At 33.8% G+C, this 10,866-nt stretch overlaps 2 protein-coding genes across 2 annotated transcripts; one reads left to right on the top strand and one right to left on the bottom strand.

Annotated features, from left to right (window-relative positions):
* Positions 1-11: 11 nt before the first annotated feature.
* Positions 12-4,975, top strand: LOC114916194 (uncharacterized). Its single transcript, XM_083071191.1, has 6 exons — positions 12-3,532; positions 3,656-3,764; positions 3,943-4,118; positions 4,190-4,266; positions 4,407-4,556; positions 4,639-4,975. Exons 1-6 carry the CDS (start codon positions 3,058-3,060, stop codon positions 4,795-4,797), a joined length of 1,146 nt encoding a protein of 381 aa, XP_082927317.1. The 5' UTR covers positions 12-3,057; the 3' UTR covers positions 4,798-4,975.
* Positions 4,976-6,439: 1,464 nt separating this feature from the next.
* On the bottom strand, positions 6,440-10,866 carry LOC109798017 (putative amino acid permease 7). The gene is made up of 7 exons (XM_020358208.3): positions 10,431-10,866; positions 9,829-10,065; positions 8,583-8,676; positions 8,180-8,394; positions 7,900-8,033; positions 7,567-7,794; positions 6,440-7,230 (listed from the first exon to the last, which is right to left on the bottom strand). Exons 1-7 carry the CDS (start codon positions 10,507-10,509, stop codon positions 6,829-6,831), a joined length of 1,389 nt encoding a protein of 462 aa, XP_020213797.2. The 5' UTR covers positions 10,510-10,866; the 3' UTR covers positions 6,440-6,828.

Raw genomic sequence — 10,866 nt, 5'->3', positions numbered from 1 at the left:
TTCTTAATATATAAAGGGTGCCAATTGGAATTGCATGGCATAAAGGCATCAAAGGCGCATGATTTTGTTAAAGAATTTCAACGCCATTGAGCGTGTGAGGGGAAGGTAGGTAGCTCACCCACAAGATGCTTGGTCAATCTCTCTTTCTCTCTCTCCCTCTCCTCCTCTTTCCTTGTTGACTGCTTTGCTCATAGTTTGTGTGCTTAATGCCATATGTGGGGTAGGTTTATGCTTTGATCACACAAAACCTCCTCACCTTTCTTCAGAGGATGGGTAGCACGGATAGATCCTATCTAACGTTACTGATATCAAGGTCCACGTGCGGGGTATCGATCTTTGAGATTTTTTTTCTTCGTGATTTCTCTTGTTACTTACTATGCTACGCCGGGTAGCAGAAGAGAACCTGGGAAGACATAACTGAAGTGGATCCTACACGTAGTGCATGACACTTTGGAGCAACATTTCTCATTTCTTTAGGCTCGTTTTTACAATACATTACTTTAGCATCATTGACTAGCATTATGATTTTGGCTACTATATCTGGACTTGCTAATTTGACTAAGACTTAGATTTCTATAAGTGGACTCGCTAAAGACTGCACCTTATCTATTTAAAGTGTCAACAATCATTATTACAAATCTTAACGACAGGAATCGATTGGAATGGTTATATATTCTCCTAATTTGTTTTTTGTGCCAATACTCGGAAGTTAAGAGCATTTTGGGTAATTAGGATCTACAGTCAAGACACCCAATAATTTAAAATTCTGTTATTTAACTGAACTTCGTAGAGTAGTAATCTTTGAGAGTGTGAGTGTCTCTCATCCAATTAATGATGCTCACACCAGTGTGTTTAGATATGCGTTCTAAAATTGATTCTAGATTAATGAGATTTTATATAATTAATTATGAACATAACATAATTTTTATTTAGATAACAGATATAAGAAAAAATGATTTTTTTTTCTAAGATGTTTGAATATACACTGTTTTGTTCTCTGAAATTGTAACTTACTTGCATGAAAGAATCAATCATTTGATAAATAATGTTGTTAGGCATCTGCAACGCGGGTGCTAAATTTGCAAAGTTCTTCCTAAGAACTTGTCTCACTAACTTCTTTCATTGTGCACAATTTTTATAAAGCATTATTGACTTACAAAAATATAGATACTTACTTTTTTTAATTAAAAATTAAACATATAACATATTTCATAATGTTATACAGTAAGATTAAACATTATATTTCTTAACATTGCAAAATTATTTTTTAAATATAATTTTATATATAAATGCTTGTATAAATAAGATTTATTATATATTTATTCACTAATTTTCTATAAAAAAATTCTTCTCTTTCACTCTTCGTCTTTTAAAATGTTGACTGACTCTCTCTCCTAAGTGGCTATTCCACCTAGATCCACGTCACAGGGACTAATTAGGAAGAGAGAAAATAAAATCTTTTCTCAGCTTTTCTTTTTTCGTGCCTCTTCTCTACCACCTAAATCCTATCCAAATAAGGGGGCCTTTCTTGTGACAAAAGAACAACCTTTTTTATTCTTTTTCTTCCAGCTTGATGTAAAACACCAACTTTATCTTTGGGTGTCAAACTGAACTCCCAATCTCGTTGTGATCGAGATACTTATTTGGGTGCAATTGAGAGTGCATCAATTACATGGAAGGCGAGTGGTTGAATCAATCGTTTTAATGGGTAAAGCTTGTCATCGTGGTTGATGCAAGATAGATGTTTGATGAAATGTTTGTCATTGTGGTGGGTCACATGGCAATGACCACTTAATGTCGCCAATATAAGGAACATATTATAAAGTTCCAAGAACTTTGCTTTGAATCAAGATTTTCGTCAAACAGTAATATAAACCGTGGTTGAAATTGTTGTGAAAGTTACTTGAAATTCACTCGGTTCACCTGGAGAGATTGAAGAAACCAATGATGAATGAAAGTGCAGAAAGAGATAAAAACGAAAAAAATAATAAAGGGAAACAATGGAAGATGGAGAAGAAGAAACTTTTTTTAATTCGGTTTAGGAGAGAGATTGCACTATTCACATATTAATGTTGTCGTTGATAATATACTAATATAGGGTTACCCTTTTTCGGTAATTACTTGGTCTCTACTTTTTTATTTTTTATTATTATATTATTTTATTTTAAAAAATTAGAAAAAATATTTTTAATTAAATTTAAAAACTTCAAATTAATGAATCTATACTAATCTATACTAATATATAAAGGGAATATCCTTTTGGTAACTACTTTAGTCTTCACTATTTTTTTGACCATTATACTCTTTTATTTTAAAAAATTAGAAAAAACATTTTTAATCAAATTTAAAAACTTCAAATTAATAAATCTATACTAATATATAACGGAGATATTATTGTCAATAACTATTTTTGATTTTCATTTTTATATGGACTATTTTATCTTTTATTTATTTTTTAATAATTATCTTTTTATGAGTAATTTTTCATTTTTTTTTATTTTTTTAATTTTTTCTTTTAATACAATACAGGCACGCAGCGCCTTTTTTCTAATAGATAAATAATACAATCGTATAAATAATTTTACAAGAAAACATATATGATATAAAAGAATGGAGGAACAAATATGTACGAACTATTTTTTGTTCCTTTTGATTCATATAAACGTATTCCCTTGGCATGAATTCTCCTATACAAAGTGTCTTGCCACTTTAATAAAAATAATTTTATTTTATATTTAAAGAAAATAATAAACCGTACGTAAGATATAAAACAAAATATGTTTTCTCTCAGCACCTTCTTTTTTATTTTGAAGTGCCTCTACTCTTTATGAAGTCTTTGAAAAGCCTAACTGAAGCGACTTCAATTTTTCAACAGTCATAATAACCGCCTTTCGAGCCTCTTACTCCCGTATATAATTCTCCTGCATTCGGACATGTCTTTCACAGTTTTTACCGTTGTTTCCAATCGTGTCTCAAAAATTTATCGTAGCGGCGCTGTCTTTCTGGCGCCGCTACCACCACCACCACACACATTTCAGTTTTCCCTGTGACGCATCCATGGATAGTGTCTCGGAGTTTCCTTTGTTTGGTTCTGACCCATTTGACATTACACTTCTCCAAAATTTTCTCGAGGAGGAGGACCCACTTGTCTATTTATCCAATGATGATGTACCCAATGAACAGTCCCTGCAGCAACAACATGTTCCTTTTGGCGGTAAGTGTGTTTTCTTGCCGGATCCAGTGATTCAAAATCAACCAAATGGAGAAGGAGTTGCTAACTGTGTAGGGGGTTCATCATCCACCATGAGGGGTAAGGAACACATGATGCAAGATCAATTCTTGCATGCCTATGGCAATGATAATTTTATCAATGATGAAACATTCGGTAACTTCAGTAAACCGGAATTTGAGAATATTGGTCCACTCATTTACCAACATGAACATATGATGTCACTTCCGCATTGGCCACCGTCACCAAAGCCATTCTTTTGCAGTTGCTGTCAAGTTCTTAGACAAATAATTCACACCAATGGTAATGAAGTTTTCAATCATGTCACCATAGATAAATAAATAAATGGCCTCCACACTATTTTTCCGGTTTTAACTAATTTTTTCCCGTTTCGATTTTCTTTAAATTTGAAATAATATATGGCAGGTTCTAGGTTTGACAAGCTTGAGATACATGGAACGATAGGGATGATTAGCCATGCAATAATCCGGAATACCACTCCGGGTGATCCTTCAAGCAATTATCAAATGGTTGAGTACGTTCTAATTAACTCATAGTCTGGGTACTACTATTTGCATGCATGTCACTCTCGAGCGCTAACTGTTATCCAAAACAATTTTTTATTATTATTTTTTAGTTTAATAATAATAATAATAATAAAATTACATTTATCTGCATTTTTTAACGATCATTTCGTTTTGGGTGGTTACCAGTTTCTGTAACAGAAACAAAGAAGAAATTAAGAGTTTCCTAAAACAATACTGTGAGCAGCAAAATATATTCGGGTACATTATTATGAAAGATCCGTTGTCTGCGTATTATGATGCTCTCAGCACTGGAATGGATTGGGCTCAAGATATCAGTGACGAAGACGATGATTTGATTCCAGGTCGGTCTTTGTCACGTTTTCTCTTCATCCATTATTATGACAATTTCATTCTTGAATCGTTATGTTTGTAGAAAATGACGTGGAGCAAGATCAAGAGCCGGAGCCTGAACCTGAGAATGAAATGGCTTCAAATGCTAGACGACTTCAGGTTATAGTTTTTGTTTTCTTAGGAAGTGTTGCGTTTGCATGCATCATGCGCATGCACATGCACGTGTCCATACATGTTTTAATCTGCTGAAAAATTGAGTTTTGACAATTAGTTGTGTCTGCATGCATTGCATTTGACAGAGGGAGAGAGTAGCGAAGATGACATTGGGTGATTTGAGCGATTACTTCCATATACCGATTAAGGAGACAGCGAAACTACTGGAAGTAAGCACTTCTGTGGTGAAGAAAGTATGCCGCAAGGCAGAGTTATATAGATGGCCCCAAAGAAAGGTAGGTTGCTATATACTGCAATCTTTTGCTGTTTCTCTATGTGATTTGATTTTTGCTAACATCATGCAGTTATTGTGCTCAGGTGAAAAGTAATATGAGGAAGATCACAGTGCTCAGAAGAGGATTGGCTAATCCAGGAACAAGGGAAAAAACTCGAGTGGAAATTCAAAGACTTCAACAAGAAATGGTTGAGTATTGTGGTGGACTTGCCCCAACTGGAATAGAAATGCTCCAAGTATAGTAAGTGAGTCGGATTGAAATGTTGCTTGAGGGTGGGTTATTAGATTTTTTTAGACTCTTGTTTACATATAGTTAGACTTTCTCGGTGGATACGTGTAACTTTTCTATGAATCCTGTAAAGTTATTTGACCAATTAAGTTGTCCATCATACTTGAGAGTTGAAATAAAAATTATGTTTACATTTTTTTCCTAATAAATTCTCACTACAACATTTTATATTCCGTGGAGAATAACCTAGCATGCATGCATGCATACCTTCTAATTATAGGACGTAATTCTTCAATGATTGGTTTTAAAATATGTGATCTTGGATGCCAATTCCCAACTCTGATTCTTTGTGCCTTCCAACGGTTTCCTTTCCATTTGATATGCCTTGCACAGATTTTTACTTCCAATGCATATTTATAATATTGCACAGGGTTGTATGGAAGTTGTGTATCGAATGATTAAAGGAAAAAAGAAGTTACGTACATTTAAAAAAAAGGCATTCATCTTAATCAATTTATTTGTGGCCATTCTACCCAATTTAATTGGTAGTTGACCTGAAAGGTTAATTAGATATCGAAACATTGCTGCACGAACAAAACTTCAACCACCTTTTTTTAAAAATTAAATTCTAATATGATCAATTAAGAATTAATTTTAAAAATATTTTCAAATAATTATTAATAATTGAAAATAAATTAAGGATTGAAAAACTCGGGGGAAGGTAATTGAAATTTGAAAGCATAAGTATAATTCTAATTTTTCCTATTTACATCTTTTAAACCCTAAATTCTATAAGCTAAATCTTATTGAAACTTTATAACGAATAATAACATTACAATTGATACTTTGAATACGAGAGATAAAATTAAAATTTAGTTATTAGTATAGTTTTTTCATTGTTATAATTATTCCCTCTAGAGAAATGTAATTAGTATAGTTTTTCATTGTTATAAAGTTTTATGTGTGAAAGACATTTTTTATAAATAAAAATAAATATTTCATGTTAAACGAAGTATTCACCATCAAATCTCTAAAATTTTACAATATCAAAAAGTTACTTCTTTAAATATTTAAACCTAAAGATTGTTGTTGCAAATTAGTAGTGATTGATAGCTCCACAACTAAGAGCATGTATGCGTAAAACATTAATAGTTTGATAGAATATAGTTACTTTTTTCAAAAAAATCTTACTGTATATTTTATTTGCGTATGAATTGGTTTTATTTATTACTAGCGGAGTCGACACACTTCGTGCCTCTATGTATTTTATTTTAAAATTTAAAATAATTTATTTATAAAATTATTTTAACTTTTGAAAGAGAGTCGTTGTAACTCATTCAAGGGTACAAGTGTGAGGGTAAATTAGGCAAAATACGATCGAAATTAATTTTGAATAAAGTAGAAGGAGGTCCCTATTGCTTCAACCATAGTCACATAATTGCGAATGGGTTAGTGCTTACAAAGATTGTTTCTAATTGAAAGTCCATTTATTTTAATACCCAAACATCCTACATTTAAGTCGAAACAAATTTGACTCAACTCATCATGTTTCCCTGTGACTTGACCAAACACACACATAGTCTCCAATGAAACCTCTATCAAGAAAAGAGAAAAGGCTCAAAAAGACACGTGGAGAAGAGGTTTTTACCAAACACTGAAAGTAGAATGGAATTCATTTATTCAGGTAGAGAACACCTATCCTCTAGCTTCAAGTCGGCTGCTTCAAAAACCAGACATGCTCAACTTCTTATTCCATAACAATAATTTGCATCTTAAATGAAACTACCTAGTTTCTCAAGAATCATTTCAAGAAACAAATACAATTTTAAGCTTCTGCAACTCTATCACACACCCTTACTACTACATTTTAACTGGAAGAACAACACAACCTTGGATTCATCTGCTTAATTCTTTATGTTTTTTTTCGGGTGGGAGTGTCCACTGTCCAATGTTGAATGCTGGTTTTCAATGAAGGGGCAAAATAAGTAACCACAATCTAATTCCTCAGTTCAACTTCCAATTCTAGGAGAGATCACTAAGCTTCTCAGCTTAGTTTTGCAGATACTATCCCTTCAATGGATCCAACTAGAGTAAACAGTCCCACCAGCAAACCACCAATGCTAAAAGTCCTAAGCAAGACCCACTTAGTCGTCCATGCGTCAATATTGGACTGACTCAAGTACATTTCCACTGGAAAATATATGGTTAATGGATAATAGATTATGCCAGCCAAAACTCCCAAAATCTGATTGAAGTAGGGAAAGATCATGGCAATCACAGTCGTTGATGCAACGTATGCAGTTCTGAAAGTTAGCCTGAGAAAATTTAGTTGGAAAGCTGGCAGCAATGGGAGTTTCAAGAAGTATGTGTGATTCACAAATTCACTGTCTGGGAACCTGAAACGAAGCCAATTCTCAACATTGGCATAAAGTGGCTGGCTATACACCTGCACCAGAACAACATAAATGGTACACTGTTTAGAAAGACAAGTGATGGAGAGTGTAAGGATAGATAGCACTAGCAGAGACACGAAATGAAAGCACTACAACAAAATTTGAGGATGATACTACAAGGATTATATGTGTTTTTATTAGTTCTTGAACTTTTGCCAATTTTCACTTTTAGTTTTTGAACTTTTCCTTCCATTAACATTTTGGTTCCTGATGTTATGTTTTTTTGTTCATCATGGGAAAAAATTTCAAAAACTAAAACCAAATAATAAAAATTGACTACAGTTTAAAGACTAAAATTATATATAATCCTATCTATAATATTAAAGTACCTGATATGCACCCACTAGGTGAATGACTATACAAGCATTGGCAAAGTCTACAAGCCAATGTCGTTTATAGTGTGCAAACCCTGTTAAAAGGTTTCCTGGGGTATCATTGCCAAAGGCTGCATATCCAAAACACCCACAACAGAGGTAGAAAAATGTTGTGACAATGACAGATATCGTTGAGGCCTTCTTCATGGTTTGGTTTTCTGGTGGAGGCGACTTCAATGTATCCTTCAAGAATTGCAGAAAGTTACATTAGCCTTATAGTTGTTAAAGCTTTCCCTCAAAGGAGTGGTAAAGTTACATTCTGATTATCTGAGATCACAGGATACATACCTGTATTTCTATAAGAATCACTGAGAATGGATAGGAGAATGCTATGTCACCAAGTGCTTGAGCAGCCAGCCATACTTTTGCAGTTGCACTGGAAGTAGGGATTCCTTCAATGCTACCCTTAGCATGGCCATTTTCTGGTCAAATGATTACCAGAAAATTATATACATGTTTTTGGTAAAAAAAAAATAGTTTAATTACATACTTTCAAGCAACTGTCCATGAACATGTCACATGCTATGCCTAAGGAAAGATACCAATAATCTGATACTTATGAGCATACCTGTGACTTGCGCGGCAGAAAGCCCCATTCCTATGAAAGCATAAGCAAAGGATGTAATTGCTGCGAGAATTGACAACCATTGAATATTATGGAAGTTGGGTATTTGTGACAGAACAACTTGGATAGCCCCAAAAATAAGCATAAAATATGCATCAGGAAATCCACATGATCCAATCCCTTCTTTGTCTTGGTTGCAGTTTGATTGTTGGATTGATCTGCAGTCACAAACACAAAACAGTCCTAGTGAGATTGTGGGAACAGCCTCATGTTTTCCTGGTGGAGTACAAGTGAGAAATCATGTTTGGAAAAAGTAGCATGCATAGACAAATGAAGGGAAAGTAGAGCATGGAAAAGGAATAAACAAAACAAGAGAGAAACTATTGTGATAAGTTACTGAACACACCTTATGCTGATAGCTGCGGTAATGACATAAGCAATTCCAAAACCATATAAGCTTACATTCACAAAAATACCACAGAAGCGACTATTCCCTTCTCCTGTAATGTTACAATCCAATTAGGATCGTGTAAGAGGAGCAATCTTACTCACAGAAATATATCAAGATGCTATTCCAAATGTGCTAGCATATTTGATCAAAATTGATATACAAACTAACTAGATGAAACATTAACACTTTATAAACTTACACAAACACATGTTAAGCTTCTATGTTATGAAAGGAAAGAACCCAAAAGAAGAAAGTTCACTGATTAAAGAGTAACATATATCACTATGGCTCATCTGCCATTGCTGTCATCATTTGCATCACCACAATCTCTTTCACCAGACCACTCGTTATCATAACCACAATATCAACACTATATAGTAGAAGTGATGATATTTCTCGGTATAAAATTAGCAAAGATAAAATGTATAATTCGCATACTTCATACCTATCTTTTGTTCTTTTATTATTAAAGCATCTGAATATAACAGCTCAAATTTTGGGGTTACAGCTCATGTGTGTATTTTATAAATGTCATGTGCCAAATAAACTCAGGGAAAAACTCTAAGATATATAAAGATACTAAAATATATTATTGGAAAAAATAAATAAAATTTAATTAATTAAATAAGTATCAGTTTGAAGCTTAAGAATTTTAACATAAACAATCAGTGAGAAGAATTCTTGAGAAGTCACAAAGTACGATATTGAATTCGATAGTAAACCAAGCCATCTAATCAGAGAATGATTAGTCATTAGCCTCAATTTGATTATTTAAATTTCCCAATCATTTTTATGTGGTTCCGTGTGGCTCATGAAGAAACAGAATGATAAAAGAACGAACAATGAGCAAGATCCATGTGGAAGCATTCGAAAGAGTCTAGTATGATCTGCACACTATGGTTGCCGTGACAGAACTGAACTAGTTACCTATGCGACACGCTCTCACGTTACTACTGGTCCAACTCACACCCACATTTTCCCTCATCACGTCACTTTTCATTTATTTCATTTATTCTTTTATTAACAAGCAACAAGAAAATAAAGTTTTTCTTCCATGATTTTCTCCACTTGATCTCATCAGATCACGCACCAATTGAGGCGATCAAAACGAATAACATGCAGATTCAAATGAAACGAAATTAACAAACATAACACAAAAAAGAAATTGGTAGAAACAAGGAACCATGTTGTGAAAGCTTACCCTTGTGGAAATTAACAGCATCAAGGTAAGAGGAGCTTCTATTGGGGCCATGTTCAGGGTCTGGAGAACGATATGTGTTGCTAAGAAGGAAAGAAGAGAGAAGAGTGATGGAAGCAAAGAAAACAATTGTTAATGGCCCTCCAATCCATCCAAGCTGTGCAATGCTCCATGCCAAAGACAACACTCCTGACCCTATCACACCTGTCACTATATGTGCCACTGCAGTCCACACTGTCCCTGTTATCAACACACACACACACACACAAATTCATCATCCATTCCACCACAAAATACAACTATCAAAAAATCATAAAAATTCAATTTTCATGCATTCCCATTATAATTCATACTACAATCCAATCAAAATCACTCTTTCAGATGATGCCAAAGGAAATTATTACAAAATTCAACAAATTCATTAGAAATGATAATCTGGGTTGTTGATATATTCAAATTAAATTCTAATGGTACTAATAATATCATCCATATGAATCACTTTTTTGAACACGATGAGAACAATAAAAATGTGATTTTTTTTTCTTCTTCTTTTGTGAGGGAAATGGAATGAATGATTGAGATGAGATGAGAAGAAGGGTAGAAACCGGTTCTTTCGACATGACGTGCTGCATATTGGGCCTCCAAAAATGGGGCGCTGTCAGTTGCAGAACCTTCTTCTTTCATGGTTTTTGATGAGATGGCAAAAACCTGAAGAGTGGATGAAATTGATTCACTGAATTTTCAGTTTGAGTTCATTGGAATGGGTGACTTAAGGAACTTTGTTTGTGGATGGGAAAGTGGGTTTGTGTGTCGAGTGGGATCAGTCATAAGAAACTGCCTATTGCCAGATACAAATCAGATAGTGAATGACTCGTGGAAGGGTCCTAATAACCCGCCAGCTCCATCGTCTCATATTATATACTCACACACTCTTATGTCTTCTTTTTCACTTTTCTTCTATTTCTAGTAACCATGTCCATCACTACTAACTTCTTTTTACTCCTTCAATCCCCAAAACAATAATTATAACATAATCTTCAG

This window comes from Cajanus cajan, chromosome 3, assembly GCF_000230855.2.
Source record: "Cajanus cajan strain Asha chromosome 3, NIPB_CcT2T_4, whole genome shotgun sequence".
Classification (NCBI taxonomy): Eukaryota; Viridiplantae; Streptophyta; class Magnoliopsida; order Fabales; family Fabaceae; genus Cajanus; species Cajanus cajan.
This window is presented reverse-complemented; position numbering and strand designations above follow the sequence as displayed.

Bases quoted from the DNA above. Each gene is read 5' to 3' on its own strand.
- LOC109798017 (XM_020358208.3), bottom strand. From the start codon at position 10,509: ATGAAAGAAGAAGGTTCTGCAACTGACAGCGCCCCATTTTTGGAGGCC. The intron at 10,066-10,430 runs GTTTCTACCCTT...TGTTGATAACAG, and splicing joins ACGTCATGTCGAAAGAACCG to GGACAGTGTGGACTGCAGTG. The intron at 8,034-8,179 runs GTATGCTCATAA...TCATTTGACCAG, and splicing joins TTCTGCCGCGCAAGTCACAG to AAAATGGCCATGCTAAGGGT.
- LOC114916194 (XM_083071191.1), top strand. From the start codon at position 3,058: ATGGATAGTGTCTCGGAGTTTCCTTTGTTTGGTTCTGACCCATTTGAC. The intron at 3,765-3,942 runs GTACGTTCTAAT...GGTGGTTACCAG, and splicing joins AGCAATTATCAAATGGTTGA to TTTCTGTAACAGAAACAAAG. The intron at 4,267-4,406 runs GTTATAGTTTTT...TGCATTTGACAG, and splicing joins CAAATGCTAGACGACTTCAG to AGGGAGAGAGTAGCGAAGAT.